General features: G+C 41.2%; 3 protein-coding genes across 8 annotated transcripts; 1 reads left to right on the forward strand and 2 right to left on the reverse strand.

Moving 5' to 3' along the window:
• Positions 1-3,414: 3,414 nt before the first annotated feature.
• Positions 3,415-8,327, reverse strand: LOC118391307 (fizzy-related protein homolog). 5 transcript variants are annotated; one of them, XM_052458208.1, is made up of 14 exons: positions 8,265-8,327; positions 6,899-6,995; positions 6,550-6,678; positions 6,364-6,427; positions 6,135-6,265; positions 5,975-6,054; positions 5,701-5,884; positions 5,527-5,592; positions 5,308-5,410; positions 5,025-5,209; positions 4,662-4,895; positions 4,473-4,577; positions 4,294-4,386; positions 3,415-4,152 (listed from the first exon to the last, which is right to left on the reverse strand). In XM_052458208.1, the coding sequence occupies exons 2-14, from the start codon at positions 6,965-6,967 to the stop codon at positions 4,111-4,113; spliced, it is 1,485 nt and encodes a 494-aa protein (XP_052314168.1). In that variant the 5' UTR covers positions 6,968-6,995; positions 8,265-8,327; the 3' UTR covers positions 3,415-4,110. The 5 variants fall into 5 exon arrangements, with proteins under 5 accessions (XP_052314168.1, XP_052314172.1, XP_035638473.1 ...); XM_052458212.1 differs by lacking the exon at positions 8,265-8,327 and adding an exon at positions 7,468-7,609; XM_035782580.2 differs by lacking the exon at positions 8,265-8,327 and having other exon boundaries at positions 6,135-6,262; positions 6,899-7,458.
• On the forward strand, positions 7,838-10,170 carry LOC118391321 (uncharacterized). The gene is made up of 2 exons (XM_035782602.2): positions 7,838-8,011; positions 8,192-10,170. The coding sequence occupies exons 1-2, from the start codon at positions 7,838-7,840 to the stop codon at positions 9,410-9,412; spliced, it is 1,395 nt and encodes a 464-aa protein (XP_035638495.1). The 3' UTR covers positions 9,413-10,170.
• Positions 9,638-16,741, reverse strand: LOC118391329 (replication factor C subunit 4-like). Of its 2 annotated transcripts, none has more exons than XM_035782624.2 (11): positions 16,395-16,741; positions 16,050-16,160; positions 15,758-15,836; positions 15,577-15,656; positions 15,331-15,450; positions 14,994-15,137; positions 14,708-14,828; positions 10,352-10,477; positions 10,166-10,246; positions 9,929-10,042; positions 9,638-9,840 (listed from the first exon to the last, which is right to left on the reverse strand). In XM_035782624.2, exons 2-11 carry the CDS (start codon positions 16,154-16,156, stop codon positions 9,745-9,747), a joined length of 1,068 nt encoding a protein of 355 aa, XP_035638517.1. In that variant the 5' UTR covers positions 16,157-16,160; positions 16,395-16,741; the 3' UTR covers positions 9,638-9,744. The 2 variants fall into 2 exon arrangements, with proteins under 2 accessions (XP_035638517.1, XP_035638508.1); XM_035782615.2 differs by having other exon boundaries at positions 16,050-16,164; positions 16,395-16,739.
• Positions 16,742-16,974: the final 233 nt, after the last annotated feature.

Below are 16,974 nucleotides of genomic sequence, written 5' to 3' on the forward strand. Positions count from 1 at the left end.
TTTCAATTTGTTAAATACTTTTATGGTGCGTATTGCTTTTTTGTTTTTACATTTACTGATCATTTCAAAATAATATTTAAATTCTATCTTAAATAATGTGAAGAGGGGTTTGTTCTCTGCCCACATAATTTTATGGACAAAGAATCTTCCATGAAAGATAAACAAATTAACAATGATAGTTAAATCAGGGTCCATATCATTTGGATCAAAATAAAACATAACATCAGAGTCTTTCAAATTAACATCAATAGTCGTTTCCTTTAAAATAAATCTTCTAACTCACTCCAAAATCTTCCGACAAGAACAGTCCCAAAATAAATGGTCAAGAGTTTCTGGGTCACAGCCACAAAATACACATTTGTTATCAATAGCTATTTTAAATCTGTGTATAATAAAGGTCTTTACAGGATAGATTCTATGAATGAGTTTGTATGATACTTCTTTCACCTTATTAGATATACAATATTTACCAGACAACAATGAGACTTTGTTCCAGTTCACTTGTCCTAGGGCTGCATTCCTGTACATTTTACCAGCGGGAATAGTAACATATTGACATCGTTTATTACATTTATAGTTTAAAATGTCGATTCCTTCTAATTGTATTGAGGCTACGAAATCCTCAATAGTTGCACTTGGAGTGTTGTTATATTCTCCTAAAAGAAGAATAGCACCTTTAGGGACAGCTCTAACAACAATTTGATACTCCTCAGGAGTGAATGTAAAATTGTGTGTTCTAATAAATTCTGGATAATCATATAATTGTCCATCATTATTCAATAATTGTTTAACCCAGATAATGTTGTTATCAAACCAGTTCTGGAAAATAAAGACTTGTTTTTGTATTTATGTCTTTATTATTCCAGATTGTATACCTATGTGGGGAAAAATTGTGTTTGTAGAAGTACTTGTTTATGAAAGTTTGCACGCTTAATTGGGATTTTACCCATATTAAAGTTGCATTTGAGTAAGAATTCTAGACCAGCAATCTGTTGGAATATTAAATTAGGCATGATATTCCAAATGCAATCTTTATTTCTTAAATAGTTTTGTATCCATTTAATCTTAAAGATTATATTAGAGGTTTTAATATCCAGAGAATTCAAGCCTCCCTCACCCTGGGTGCTACATGTTACCGCTTGTCTTAAATAATGAGGTTTATTCCTCCATATGAAGTTAAAACATTTAGTATCAACCATTTTAGTTACCGACAGAGGAACATCGAAGGCAAGGGAGGTATAAACTCATCTGGACCTTCAGATTGTGATAAAAGTACACGTCCAGATAAAGACAGATCTCTTAATAACCAGGAGTTAAATCTCTTTCCAATTTTCTCTACAATAGGAGATACATTTAAGTTGGCTCTTTCTTTCTGATCTTTGCTAACTTGAATAGCAAGATATGTTATCACATCTTTTACAGGGATATTACATACTGAGTTTAAGTCATATCTTTTCAACACAAATAATTCACATGTCCTAATATTCAGAGATAAACCTGATACATGTGAGAAGGCATTAATACACTCAATAGCTTTCCTGATTTCATTATGATAAAAAAAAGTGGTGTCGTCAGCCAATTGTGAACATTTTATCTCTTTGTCTTGTATCTGAATACCCCTAAAACTAGCGTTATTTATATGATGTGCCATAACTTGTCGGACCAATAAAAATAAGAAAGGAGAAATTGGGCATCCTTGTTTAATTCCACGTCTAATGTCGAATCTTTGTGAAGTTCCATGGGATAATTTAACAGAGCTGTTATTAATATTGTAAAGTGTCTTAATTACACTTTGAAAATACTGATCAAAACCAAAAAATCTAATTCTCTAAAAGAAAATAATGTTCAACTGTATCAAATGACATGTAAAAGTATAAAAATCAAATAAAGCTATCTTCCATAATGTGCTCATTGTCGTCTATCAAGTCCAATACTAGTCGAACTGCAGCAAGGCTATGAGCTGGTGGCGCTGGAGGGCGGCAGCCAAATTGTCAAAATGCCGCCCCAAATTGAAGTGCCGCTATAGTCTTGCTTAATGGGAGGTCCGGCCCTGCTAATAGGCCAAAACCAGATGGTTGTTTAGATTGGCTCATGACGATGAAGTTGCACATTTAAAAAGTATACTGAACAAAAATATAAACACGTGTTGGACCCATGTTTCATGAGCTGAAAGAAAACATCCCAGAAAGCATGAAAAGCTTATTTATCTCATTTTTTTTGCAAACATGTGTTTACATCCCTGTTGGTGAGTGTTTCTCCTTTCCCAAGATAATCCATTCACCTGACAGGTGTGGCATATCAAGAAACTGATTCAACTTCATGATCATTACACAGATGCACCTTGTGCTGGGGGACAATAAAAGGCCACTCTAAAAAGTGCAGTTTTGTCACACAACACAATGCCACAGATGTGTCAAGTTTTGAAGGAGTGTGCAATTGAAATGATGAATGCAGAAATGTCCACCAGAGCTATTGGGAGAGAATTCAATGTTAATTTCTCTACCATAAACATTGTTTTAAAGAACATGGCAGTACATCCAACCGGCCTCCCAACAGCAGACCACGTGTAACTACACCAGCCCAGAACTTCCACATCCGACTTCTTCCCCTGCGGGATGGTCTGAGACGAGCCACCCAGACATCTGATGAAACGGTGGGTTTGCACAACCAAAGAATTTCTGCACAAACTGTCAGAAACCATCTCAAGGAAGCTCATCTGCATGCTTGTCATCCTCACCAGGGTCTTGACCTGACTGCAGATTGGCATCGTAACCGATCTCAGTGGGCAAATGCTCACCTTCAAAGTGTGCTGTTCACAGATAAAGCCTGGTTTCAACTGTACTGGGCAGCTGGTGTGTATGCCGTCGTGTGGACGAGAGGTTTGCTTAGACTACCCCATGGTAGCAGTGGGGTTATGGTATTGGCAGGTATAAGCTGTGCATTTTTGCCCCCGTCTGTCTATATAACATACAACAAACACAAGCGCATTTTATTAATGGCAATTTGAATGTAGAGATACCGTGACATGATCCTGAGGCCCATTGCTGTGCCATTCATTCGCCGCCATCACCTCACATTTGATCATGGTAATACATGGCCCCATGTCGCAAGGATGTGTACACAATTCCTAGAAGCTGAAAATGTCCCAGTTCTTCCATGGCCTGCATACTCAACAGAAATGTCATCCATTTGGCATGTTTGGGCTGCTCTGGATCACCCTGTACGACAGCGTGTTCCAGTTCCCACCAAAATCCAGAATCTTCGCACAGCCATTGAAGAGTGAGACAACAATCCAAAGACCACAACAGTCTGATCAACTCTAAGCAAAGATGTGTCACACTGCATGAGGCAAAAGGTGGTCACACCAGATACTGACCGGTTTTCTGATCCACAGCACTAAAAAAAATAAAGGTGTCCTCGACCAAGAGATGCATTTCTTTATTCCCAGTCATGTGAAATCTATTCATTAGGGTCTAATTTATCTATTAAGCTAATTTCCTTATATGAACTATAACTCAGTAAAGTCTAAGAAAACACCAGACATTTATTTTGCAATACTCTTGTTATCTTGTTCTTGAGTTCCAGAAATTTAACATCACATTTTACTCAGTTTTGTTCACTCCACCCTACTATATTCAATGTAGTGCTTTGACACATTTAGTGGCTATTTTTTTAATTCCAAAAGTTAATTGTTTTTCTTAAAACAACTGCCATGGAGAAGCCATGATTGTCCCATTATATTATACAATTTGCCCGTCTATATAACATTCAAATATAGAATTTCAAATGGCAAAAAAAATAAACTAAAATTGTAGATCCATTTCTCTACATTGTACTTTAAGGCTCCTTTAACACATACTTTCAACATAGACATGGAATACAAAAATCAACATAGAAAAAGCATAACTGTATATTGAAGTGTACATGAATAGAAATAAATCTAATAAAAACATTGAGGACAAATTATTTTCTGTTTCTGGGAAAAGTAAAACAGTTCTTTCCTCCTCCATGACAATATGTCATGTCCATGTTAGGTCATTCTTTTGCATTGTGTTGATGAATGTTGTAATGAATTCAAGGCACTCCATCAAGTCTATTCTTGCGTTGCTGTTATCTTATCCTGGTAAAGAGGTTTAAAACGGACACCGATTCCTGAATAAAAAGAGGAAAAGGTTAATTTAAAATCACAGGACAACAAGAAAGTAAAACATAGACAAGTACTGTAATTTAAGAGCAGATTTGAGTGTAGTGTGTACTGTACACAAATGTGAAAAATCAACTCCGCTTTAGCACCTTTGTTGACCGTGTTTTACTAAAGAGATTCCAGAAGCGTAGCGTTTCATCACCAGCCCCTGTGACAATGGCCTCACCATCAGGAGACATTGCCTTCATAGTGCAGGGGATAGACAATATCAGAACATTAGGAAAAGCTAGGAGGTTAGGAACATCAAAACAAGACAATGTTACTTTACCAGGTAGAGTACCCTGTACGAGTGTCCGGTAAGCTTGGCTACTTGACTGAGTGCAGGATATTTCCACACCAGGATCTGATTCTGAGAGTAACCATGTGTGCTGACCTATAGAAAAGGGAGAGTGCCACCAGACCATCAAAGTTTAAATAACATTATAGGATCACCATCACAACACTGAGTGGTACATACCAGTTCATTGGCATGTTTCGACCATGCCAGGTTGCAGACCTGCGAGCCTGTGTCCATGCACTGCAGTGGCTGTGAGGTGAGCGTGTTCCAGAAGCGAATGCAGCGGTCAGCCGTTCCTCCCCCAGACGCCAGCAGCCCGTGCTGGTGGGGGGACCAGGCGATGGCTTTGACTGCAGCTAGGTGATCCGTGTACTGCTGCATTGGTGCCGTACTAGAGTGGTTCCACACAAGCAGCTGAGAGAAATGCAGGCCAGAACCGACATACATGGTTGGTGAGGTTGTTATGTTGTAAACTTAGCTAATCAATGTTAAAAGCCATATCTAAGGGATATGGACACAGAGTCATGATATATGCTATTATACCTTATTGTCGTTGCCCCCAGAGGCAAGCAGCTGGTGGTCTGTACTCCACTTCAGACCACATACTTCCTGCCGGTGACCCTGCAACTGACGGTCAGACTGGAGAGGTGGTGTGCGAATGTCCCTCTGCAGGATCATACGGTCTCGACTACCTGATGACAACTGGTCTGCGTTCCATGCCAGTGCACCTGTGGAAGATAAGACATGGGAATGGTGAGGGAGAGACCAATGAAATGAACAACTAGTATGCTACATCTATAACAGGGAATTTCCACTGAGTGCTCACCAACTCTAGCAGTGTGACCCTCTAGTGTAAAGAGCTTTTTGCCAGCTGCTGCATCCCAGATCTGTACGTAGCCTTTGTGAGTCCCCACCGCCACATGATTGCCCTGAATCAGAAACGCACAGCATTGGAGTCAGGAAACCACACACACAAAAAACAGCTAGAGCAAGTACAAAGTGTTACGGTGGGATTTACAAACGGCAGATATAGAGTTTAACTCACTCTCTCTGACCAGCCCACGGACGTAACAGAATTCCCCTCCACTGATAAGTCACACAAACGAGTTACCTGGAAAGACAAATCAATGCTCTCTGAGGGTTTGTATAGAAATGAACACCATGTGGAATGAGAGGCTAATTAAATCATATGCACATGTATTTGTCACACAAGCAGTACCTGGCTGGTGCAGGCACTCCAGAGATAGACGCATGTGCCTAAGCCAACACTCAGCACATTTAAAGCAGACCAGTCCACAAGGTTGAGGTAGAAGTCATCCTGTAGTTCTGGAGCATCCAAGACCTTGAATGGGATCTTTGAGATTTTACGGGTCTGCTTCCTGGGTGACCGTAGCAACTTCTGACTGCACAGAAAGAAAACAAACCAAATGAAAAAACATTGATTTGAAGTTAACAGTAACCACCTTTACAGAGACACCAACTTATGAATTTACCTTTTGCTACTGACAGGTGACAATGAGTAGGGAGAGATGCCATTGTCCTCATCTGTTGTGCTCCTAGCACTGAGTGAGTACTGCACATAAAGGAAAAGATTTGGGTCAGACCTTGCTCCAGAATAACTTAACGTAGCTTGGAAACAAATTAGATTCTTACACTGAAGAGACTCCTCTTTTCCGGCGTGGATGGCTGCAACCGTCTGTCCTCTGTCTGGGGGTCCTGAACTTTGTCAATGCCTGCTCCGAGCAGCTCATTTTTCAGCAAAGCCGAGTAGGCCAGCCCATCTGCTAATACAGAACCACAGTTACATTAACTACTATAATGTATGCCGTTCTTAAATGTTAGTAATTTCATCCGATGTGGCATAGTTTGTCATGTAACTTACCTTTGCTGCTATCAGATGTCACATCCTTTGTTTTTCTATTTGGACTTGGTGATTTCTCATTCTCCTAAAAAGACAGATCACATACACATTTCTCAATGAGCTGACTAAATGTATCAATAAAATAATCTATAGTGAGGTAATGTATTATAATTGATAGGGTATTAAAGAGGTTTAAGTGACATATACATTGATTCTGTGGAAGTTGATGTTCCAGTTGGCCCCTGCACGGGATGGGATGAACCTGTCACCATGCTTGCTGGGAGAGGACATCGGGGAGTTGTTGGGCGTCAGGTTTCGCATCACCTCGGTCACCTTCTGTACAATGACAACGTGTAAAATAATGACTACTAATGAATCATGACAAGTAAATGGTGAACCAACAAGTGCCACTGCCCTTTTAAAATAACATTGTTCTAATAGTATTTCATCACTGCGCCACTTTGGTTAGGTGAGACACACCTTCCTTTTAATAACCCTTCAGAAATGTTCCCAGTAATATAATAAAAGCGAGAGTGGCATGATAATTAATACTTACAATGGGGCTGGTGTTTTCGTTCTGAATGTTGATCTGCCGAAGCAGGCGACGCTGATACTCTTGGTCCATAGTAGTGGTAGTGCCTCGCTGGCTGGATCTTGATTGGAAAGCCACAGTTAAAAGAGCAGTCTACTGCTGGACCTGATCCTCTGCACTTTGGATGCCATGTATTTTTTTTACCAAGTTAACAGAAACAACACCACCAAAGAAACGAGGGTTCAGTCTACGTCGATGACATTTCACTAAACCACAGATAACTAGCTAACTTCACTTAAGTCCGGAAGAATAGACAGGGAGCCTTCCCGTCTGCTTGGTAACGTTAGCAAACTAAGCTAACTCTGATAAGCTACCAAATACCAAACACATTGCCTTGGACACGGAAGTAAATATTTTTAAATCGAGTGCAGGTGTCAGGACACACCAGTATATATATTTTTTTATCTTATTCACGAGCAACTGAAGAGCAATAATGTAGAATGAAATAAGTCAAAGTTATGTGTGCTAGCTTGTTAGCTGGCTAGCATAAAATGTTACTGACCAAATTGCAATGCATTGTGGGAAATGCTTACGTAGCTAAGCTGTTCAAATCAAAACACTGAACAGTCACACGTTGCCAGAGGAGAAGAATGCTGCTGCAACTAGCTAACGTCTGTTTGGTGAATTCTGAAAACGCACATAAGCTATGTCGTTAGGTTAGCTAATCAACGTAACTACTTCCTTTGCTAACAGTATACACAGGTTAGCTAGCAAGCAAATAATTTAGCTAAAAAAATACTCATAACCAGAGCCATCTATGTATCTTAATATATGGCTGTGCTGATAACACCCATGGCATTATAATGAGTTAACGTTATCTAGCTCAACTTGAGCTTGAAAACATAGCAGTTTGCTGCATGCATGTCTCCATTTTGATGCTGTAGCTAGATTCGACACTAAGCCATGGAGAGTTCTATGAAGAAAGCTGTTGTGGAACGGAGGTCGAGGCTTCTGTATCTGTCCATGAGGCGTAGAGAGAAGATTAGAAAAGCCATCATGGATAAACGGATGGAAATCCAACGGCATATCAGACATCGAATCTATATCCTCAACAAAATGAAGAGGCTTGCACATACAGTAAGTAACAATTTCATGTGGAATCAACCTGACAAGGTAAAGTGACTATCAAGAGAACACATGCAGTATTTCAAAGACAAAATCAAATATCCTAGGAGATTCAAACATCCCAACTTTTAAGTTTTTCAATTAGTAAAAAGTGGCAATTCAAATATCCATAACTGCTATCTTTTCTTTTAGTTTCAGCCACCACCAAGCTCACCTTCAAGACCATCCTCCCCCTCAAGACCCTCACCCATGAGACATTACTCACCTGCAGAGCCTAAATCAGACTGGTGGGAGAGGGTTGTGACTAAGGAGTTCCATCCTCAAGACTGGCTCAACACATTCCATCTGACCAAGGACACATTTGACCAACTCTGTGACCAGCTCAGACCGGAAGTAAAAGACCCTACCTGTCATGTCTCTCTGGAGAAACGCGTGGCAATGGTTATATTACGGTTGGCCACCAACTTGGACTATCTCTCTATTGGTGACCTACTTGGCACGAGCAGCACCACAGTAATCAAATGTGTACGAGACGTATGCAATATCATTGTGACAGTGCTGAAGCCACTCTTCATTCATCAGCCAAGTGAACAGGAGCTGGAGGAAATTGCTGCTGCGTTCAACACACAGTGGGGTTTCCCTCATTGTGTGGGTATCATTGATTCCCTTCACATTTCTGTGAAATCTCAAAGCCAAACCAGTGAAGGCTGGAACAGCAAAGGATGGCCCTCCATGGTGGTGCAGGGAGTTGTGAATGGACATGGTCACTTCTGGGACATCCGTGTAGGCTTTTCAGGCAGCACTGATGATGCAACCATACTGCTGGGCTCTGAACTATGGATGTTGGCGAGAGAAGGGGGACTGTCACCGAAGACACCTCACAAACTTATGGGCCAACCTCTTGGCTTTGTGCTGTTGGGTGATGCAGCCTTCCCTTTGCAGACCTGGCTGCTCAAATGTTATCCAGAGTCACCTCAACTAACACCTCAGCAACATGCATTTAATACTCAGCTAAGCCATGCACGGACCCCTATTGAGGGTACCTTTCGTCGCCTGAAAGCCCGCTGGCAGTGCTTAAAGCGCAACAACAGCAATGCTGCTCTGATCCCTGTGATGACTCAGGCATGCTGCATTCTACATAATATGTGTGAGATGAATAATGATCCCTTTATGGAGAAGTGGCTTGAAGAGTCGAGCCAAAGCCTTTCCCAGCCATGTGACCTAGCTCCTGCATGTCTGGATGACTCCAATGGCGAGGCGGTGAGGTCTTTGCTATGTGATTACCTTCATCAGCTACCAGAATCACAGAAGCAGGGCAGTACACATACAGCGCCACCTGACCTGGCAGACTCTAGCCCTGTCACACTCTCTGAGTGTGCTGAAGCAGTCAACATATTAACTACACTAAACTGACAATGTTTATCTGTTACATCTGTACATCCAAATGCATTGAAAAGTGATGTATATTATGGACAGTATGTGCATGTCTGCCATGAAGCATCCATATCTAATTTTTTTAATATAAAATATGGTTACTTGTTGTTTCCGAACTGACTCAAAGCCCAGAAATGTGAAAATGTTTCTATAAAACTGACCCCTGAAGTATGACTTGAACAGCACTGATTGACAAAGACAGTATTTACAGGAAACAATTAACATTTTAATACAGTCAACCTACAAAAATGTATAGAAAAAGCGGTTGGTCTAGATGCATATGGAGAGGAATGATTCATGAGGTTGTGGAGTCAGTGACTCAGAGTGGCTTGCTGCATGATCACAGAACACATACTCAGCATCTGCAGGTACTCATCTGCACCATCCACTAAACACTTGTCGACCACCTGAAAAATGAGACAAATCAATAAGTCACTACTACTGTAAAATAAGATGAACATCAATGTGGCAGTTATGCCATTTTGAAACACCTACGGCCATCTTTTCCGTGATGGCAGACTTCTGCTTGTCGTTCAGCTCTTCCTCTATGATGGCTTCGTGTAGCTGGTTGATGATCTGTGTGGCAGCATAGCCCTCATCTGCCATGTTCTGTAAGTGGCAGAATGGCCGGGTGATTAGTCTGACAGAAAGCTGCTACATTAAAAGTGTCACGCAGTTAGATTTTCGATCCCTATGTAATGAAGCTGCAATAAAAAAAGTGAATGTGCATACCCGAACAGCAATCTCTAGTTTTTCAAATGTTCCCTTGTAACAGATTTTGAGCAAATTGTCAATCATCTTGGGAGGAACAACCTTAGAGAGGAATGTCAGCAAAGTTGGATACCTCTTGACTACTAGACTGCAGTACATAAAACAGGCAACTATTGTTGATGAGTGAAATACAATAAAAGCACTCACCCCAGCTATCTCTACGACCGCACTCTCCGTGATCTCATTATCTGCGTTCAGCCGTGCAGCACTTTGAAGAAAGGTTATGGCTTTTCTAAGATCCCCTTCTGAAACCTTCACCAACGCTGCAATACCCTGCAGGAAAACCGAATGGAAGATGATTTTTATTAGCTTTTATTTAACAAGGGGAAAAACACATTGAGACCTAGGTCTCATTCGCAAATGTGCCCTGGGGACAATAGACAATTACATTATACACAATTTAAAACAAAAAAAAGAAATAGCAAATATTATATACAGAAAAACATAACACATTTATCAATATAAAAATCCCTTTCTCCTAAACTGACCCAGAGATGACACCACATCCAAATGAAAAGTTACTTGGAGATTATTCCACATGATAGGGTCCTGATAGGAAAAGACAGATTTACCCAGCTCTGTGGATACACGTGGAGTCTCCAGCATTAACCAACCTTGTGATCTAGTGTTGTAATCAGAGTTTCTATATTTCCACAATGATGTGAAGTCAATTGTAGTTTCAGTTAGGCTTTATAAACAAAAACAGAATAATGAAGTGACCTATGTGTTTTTAGCAAGGTCCAACCAACTTTATGATAAAAACATCTAACAGTCAAAACGGTTTGATTTTACAAAATGAAGTGTATATTATTTCACCTTTATTTAACCAGGTAGGCTAGTTGAGAACAAGTTCTCATTTACAACTGCGACCTGGCCAAGAATAAAGCAAAGCAGTTCGACACATATAGCAACAGAGTTACACATGGAATAAACAAACATACAGCCATGGCAGCAAAATAATTACAATATACCAATTAAACACTGGAGTGATTGATGTGCGGAAGATGAATGTGCAAGTAGAGATACTGGGGTGCAAAGGAGCAAGATAAATAAATACAATATGGGGATGAGGTAGTTGGATGGGCTGTTCACAGATGGGCTGTGTACAGGTGCAGTGATCTGTGAGCTGCTCTGACACCTGGTGCTTAAAGCTAGTGAGGGAGATATGAGTCTCCAGCTTCAATGATTTTTAAAGTTAGTTCCAGTCATTGGCAGCAGAGTACTGGAGTACTGGAAAGGTGGCCAAAGTAGGAATTGGCTTTGGGGGTGACCAGTGAGATATACCTTTTTTAGCACGTGCTGCTATGGTGACCAGTGAGCTGAGATAAGGCGGGGCTTTACCTTTGGTGACAAAACAGATGGCACTGTGATAGACTGCATCCAGTTTGTTGAGTAGAGTGTTGGAGATTATTTTATAGATGACATCACCGAAGTCGAGGATCGGTAGGATGGTCAGTTTTACGAGGGTATGTTTGGCAGCATGAGTGAAGAATGCTTTCTTGCGATATAGGAAGCCAATTCTAGATTTAATTTTGGATTGGAGATGCATAATATGAGTCTGGAAGGAGAATTTACAGTCTAACCAGACACCAAGGTATTTGTAGTTAACCACATATTCTAAGTAAGAACCGTCCAGAGTAGTAATGCCTGACGGGCAAGCAGGTGCGGGCAGCGATCGGTTGAAGAGCATGCATTTAAGAGCAGTTGGAGGCAACAGAAGGAGAGTTGCATGGCCATGAAGCACGTCTAGAGGTTAGTTAACACAGTGTCCAAAGAAGGGCCAGAAGTATACAGAATGGTGTCTTCTGCATAGAGGTGGATCAAAGAATCACCAGCAGCAAGAGCAACATCATTGATGTATACAGAGAAGAGTCAGCCTGAGAATTGAACCCTGTGGCACCCCCATAGAGACTGCCAGAGGTCCAGACAACAGGCCCTCTGATTTGACAAACTGAACTCTGTCTGAGAAGTAGTTGGTGAACCAGGCGAGGTAGTCATTTGAGAAACCAAGGCTATTGAGTCTGCCGATAAGAATGTGGTGATTGACAGAGTCGAAAGCCTTGGCCAGGTCGATGAATACAGCTGCACAGTAATGTCTCTTATCGATGGCGGTTAAGATATCGTTTAGGACCTTGAGCGTGGCTGAGGTACACCCATGACCAGCTCTGAAACCAGATTGCATAGCGGAGAAGGTATGTGGAATTCGAAATGGTCTGTAAATGTGTTTGTTAACTTGGCTTTCGAAGACCTTAGAAAGGCAGGGTAGGATAGATATAGGTCTGTAATGGTTTGGGTCTAGTGTCTCCAGCTTTGAAGAGGTGGATGATCGCGGCAGCTTTCCAATCTTTGGGAATCTCAGACGATACGACAGAGGTTGAACCGGCTAGTAATAGGGGTTGCAACAATTTTGGCAGATAATTTTAGAAAGAGAGGGTCCAGATTGTCTAGCCTGGCTGATTTGTAGGGGTCCAGATTTTGCAGCTCTTTCAGAACATCAGCTATCTGGATTTGGGTGAAGGAGAAATGGGGAGGCTTGGGCGAGATGCTGTGGGGGGTGCCGGGCAGTTGACCGGGGTTGGGATAGCCAGGTGGCAAGCATGATCAGCCGTAGAAAAATGCTTATTGAAATTCTCAATTATAGTGGATTTATCAGGGGTAACAGTGTTTCCTAGCCTTAGTGCAGTGGGCTGCTGGGAGGAGGTGCTCTTACTCTCCATGAATTTTAGTGTCCCAGAACATTATGGAGTTTGTGCTACATGATGCAAATTTCTGTTTGAAAAAGCTAGCCTTAGCTTTCCTAACTGCCTGTTTATTTTGGTTCCTAACTTCCCTGAAAAGTTGCATATCACAGGGGCTATTCGATGCTAATGCAGTACGCCACAGGATGTTTTTGTGCTGGTCAAGGGCAGTCAGTTCTGGAGTGAACCAAGGGCTATATCTGTTCCTGGTTCTACATTTTTTGAAAGGAGCATGCTTATTTAAGATGGTGAGGAAGGTACTTTTAAAGAATAACCAGGCATCCTCTACTGACGGGATGAGGTCAATATCATTCCAGGATACCCCGACCAGGTCGATTAGAAAGGCCTGCTCGCTGAAGTGTTTTAGGGAGCGTTTGACAGTGATGAGGGGTGATCGTTTGACCGCAGACCCATTACGGATGCAGGCAATGAGGCAGTGATCGCTGAGATCTTGGTTGAAAACAGCAGAGGTGTATTTGGAGGACAAGTTGGTGAGGATGATATCTATGAGGGTGCCCGTGTTTACGGATTTGGGGTTGTACCTGGTAGATTCATTGATAATTTGTGTGAGATTGAGGGCATCAAGCTTAGATTGTAGGATGGCCGGTGTGATAAGCATGTTCCAGTTTAGGTCACCTAGCAGCACGCGCTCTGAAGATAGTTGGGGGGCAATCAATTCACATATGGTGTCCAGGGCGGTCTATAGCAAGCGGCAACGGTGAGAGACTTGTTTCTGTGTGCTATGATAAATTGTGTCCAAAGGGCTTCAAAATACTGGTAGCTGCAGTCATGTATATAATATCTCCATAATCAATAAAAGAAATACTGTAAATGTTGACTGAATATTTGTTTTCTACTATTTAATGAAATGCAAGTCCTATTCCTATGGAAGAAGCCCAACTAATTCTTAATTTCTTGACTAATTCCTCAACATGCTTTTTTAAAAGATAGCTTTACCTCAATCCAGATGCCCAGATATTTATAGGCGGGGACACGATCAATTGGGGCACCATCTAACATACTAATGTGTAAAACATCAGTTACATTAAATTATTTGGAAAATAACAGTTAACAGTATTTAGTTACAACTTCTCGTCAACCAAGGCCTTCTGCAAGGTAGTAAAAGCAGATTGAGGAGTTAGAGCCTGAGCTGCCGTAGGGGCAGTAGTTTATACAACAGTATACGCAGATGACCGTTACAGATAGACAAATGCCGCTAATACAAATACTGAAAAGAACTGGACCAAGAATCGAACCCTGTGTGACACCTTTTGTTATGTCTAGAAATCCTGACTTAACCCCATCAGTAAGTATACACTGTTCTGTCTTTTAAATCATTCTCAAACCAGCTGCAAGCAGTCCGGTCTAAGCCAATCATAGAGTTTCTGAATAAGTAAGGTGTGATCCACAGTGTCGAATGCCTTGGACAGGTCAAGAAGGTAGCAGTGTTTCTTCGTATCTAAACAATTTATGACAATTTAAAACCATAGAAGTAGTAGAGATGATACTATGACCTGGTCTGAACCTGGACTGTTTTACACTCAGAAAAGATGTAGCAGTTAAAAGGGATCCAGCTGAGTATTAATCAATGATTCCAGGATTTCATCTAGGCAAGAGTTTGGTACGGGGAAGATAATTATTTAGATCACTCATGTTGCCACTTTTATGTAGAGGAAGCACATGGGCTGCCTTCCAAACTCTAGGGATAGTACCAAATATAATTGTAAAACAATGATGATGCAGTGTGTACAGTTGTAATCATTACCTCCTTTGAGTACTTGAGATTCTCCTTGTCACAGATATCCAGCAGGCGCTCTTCTTGGACCTGATTTGCTAGAGGTTTGAAGCGGAATTTGGAGCATCTGGATGTCAAGGGCTCAATAATCCTGGAAATAAAACCACAGCCAATTTAAATTGGCTTAGCTACATATTTAACATTTATTACATCATATTGTAAAGTGTCTCAAAGTGTTTGTAATGTTGTGTAAAAACAATACAACTTATAGATTTCATATTCTAGAGTGCCTCTTGGAATACGAAGCCCAATTGACCTGCTGACGTAGTTGCAGATGAGACAGAAGCGGGTGGTCCGGGACTCCTTCTCCATGGTGCGTCTGAGAGCAGCCTGAGCAGCATTGGTCATTGAGTCAGCCTCATCCAGGATGATGATCTTAAAGGGTGGGCATGGTTTCCCACTGTCAGAGGTAAGGAATGGAAAGAGGCTTTAATATCCTAATTTAACATGAACAATATGCTATGCTGACTGTTATAGGAGGTAAGGAAAGTACATCTATTATATGATCTGATTTGTTGTGTAGATTGAGCTTGCTACATGTGTGTTTGGGGGGGTATGTGCATGTAATGAAGGTTAAGGAAACTGGTACTTGCTCAGTGCGGTGGCCTGCTACAGTCAGCTGGGCAAATCTCTTGACTTTCTCTCTCACCACCTGAATCCCTCTCTCATCGGAGGCGTTCAGCTCCAGCACTCTCTGTCGGTACAGCTCTGGCCTGTGGAAAGAAACGGAAACTGAAAACTTACTGTGTTGTAGACAAGCACTGGAACCCACAAACACAGATCTGCATCAGTTGGGAGTTGGAATGCAGTAATCTGGAAAGCTGGCGAGTCACTCTCACCCATAAAGTTCCCTGGCTGCAGCCAGGATGGTGGAGGTCTTTCCTGTTCCAGGTGGTCCATAGAACAGCAGATTGGGGAGCTGTAACAGAAATCATGTAATATTCAAACAGAATCCCAGGCAGACAGTATTTACGCTAAGCATATAAAGTCACTACTCGTGGAATTGAAGAGGCTACTTACATCAGCGCCCTCTATAGTCTTCTTCAGCACAGCAACCACCTCCTCTTGAAACGCCACGTCTTCCATACATTTTGGTCTACTTTAAACAGCCAAACAAGGGTTTTCAGTGTAGTTGATCAAATTAATGCAGGGTTTTCTTTCTGACTAAACATATTAAGCCACTTTAATTATCACCAAGATATTTGTCTGCAGCTACCGAATAGCATTTCTATTATTTGGGTGTCTGTAATTACATTCTAAGAATGAAGATTCTCAAGGGCTTATACTACAGCCGCTGAGAAATTGAACTTACTATTTCTCTACCCAGGGGACAGATTTCTGCTTCTTCTCTCCACTGGTACCTTTCTCTTTCACAGGTCTGGTGCCTTGAGTTGATGTTCCTTTCAAAAACGCCTGCATGGCTCTTCCTTGAAAATAGGATTTAGAAAACAGATCACTGCCCATTAGTCACGGAGTCATACTTGACTGTCTTGAGTGTCAAAAAGAGGGTGACGTTCACCTCTTTCTTTGACAAGCTAGCTAACGTTAGCTGGCTAAACAATAACAACCACCATTTAGCTAGCTCGCAGAACAGTTAGCAAGTAGCAACAGTGCTCAGTAGCTAGCTATATACCTTTGGTAATAAGAATTAACTTACCCAAAGTTGATTGAAACCAGACTTTACAGTTAACTTACACCGTTTAAAATAATTAGGAATATGTAGCTAGATAAAATGCGTTGACATTCGGAATGTGTAATCTGTTGACATGTGTGGTTGATTTCCCGCCCTGACGGTTGTCACTAGTTACCATAGCCACAAAATTAGAATTATGTCTAAAACCCCGCCTATTTATAAAATGTATATTCTTAAAATCAGACCCTAGGCGTAACCATAACCTTAACTGAACGGCTAACCTTATGCCTAACATTACATTAAGATCAAAACGCATTTTTCTTTTCTTTTCATATTTTTTTTTTACAACACAGCCAATGTTGACTTTGTGGCTGTTGTAACTAGAGACAACCCGCCCTGATGGAGAAGATTCTTCCGCCTCCGATATATTTTCCTCCAATCAGAGAGTTGAGCGACGGTAACGTTTTAATATTCAAGGTGTCTTCTTCTCTTCATCCGTCCCCTCATCTAGGGAGGTAGTTCATGTTGTACTACTATCGAATGATGTATTTAAAATAACATGGTGATTTAAAAAAGTACAACTATGCCATGGCATTGTTTAATA

This window comes from Oncorhynchus keta, chromosome 1, assembly GCF_023373465.1.
Source record: "Oncorhynchus keta strain PuntledgeMale-10-30-2019 chromosome 1, Oket_V2, whole genome shotgun sequence".
Classification (NCBI taxonomy): domain Eukaryota; kingdom Metazoa; phylum Chordata; class Actinopteri; order Salmoniformes; family Salmonidae; genus Oncorhynchus; species Oncorhynchus keta.

Bases quoted from the DNA above. Each gene is read 5' to 3' on its own strand.
- LOC118391307 (XM_052458208.1), bottom strand. From the start codon at position 6,967: ATGGACCAAGAGTATCAGCGTCGCCTGCTTCGGCAGATCAACATTCAG. The intron at 6,428-6,549 runs GTATATGTCACT...CTGTCTTTTTAG, and splicing joins TCAACTTCCACAGAATCAAT to GAGAATGAGAAATCACCAAG. The intron at 4,896-5,024 runs GTATAATAGCAT...CATTTCTCTCAG, and splicing joins CTGGGGGCAACGACAATAAG to CTGCTTGTGTGGAACCACTC.
- LOC118391321 (XM_035782602.2), top strand. From the start codon at position 7,838: ATGGAGAGTTCTATGAAGAAAGCTGTTGTGGAACGGAGGTCGAGGCTT. The intron at 8,012-8,191 runs GTAAGTAACAAT...CTTTTCTTTTAG, and splicing joins TGAAGAGGCTTGCACATACA to TTTCAGCCACCACCAAGCTC.
- LOC118391329 (XM_035782624.2), bottom strand. From the start codon at position 16,156: ATGCAGGCGTTTTTGAAAGGAACATCAACTCAAGGCACCAGACCTGTG. The intron at 15,837-16,049 runs GTAAGTTCAATT...GGCTGTTTAAAG, and splicing joins GTCCCCTGGGTAGAGAAATA to TAGACCAAAATGTATGGAAG. The intron at 14,829-14,993 runs GTCAATTGGGCT...TTTTATTTCCAG, and splicing joins ATCTGCAACTACGTCAGCAG to GATTATTGAGCCCTTGACAT.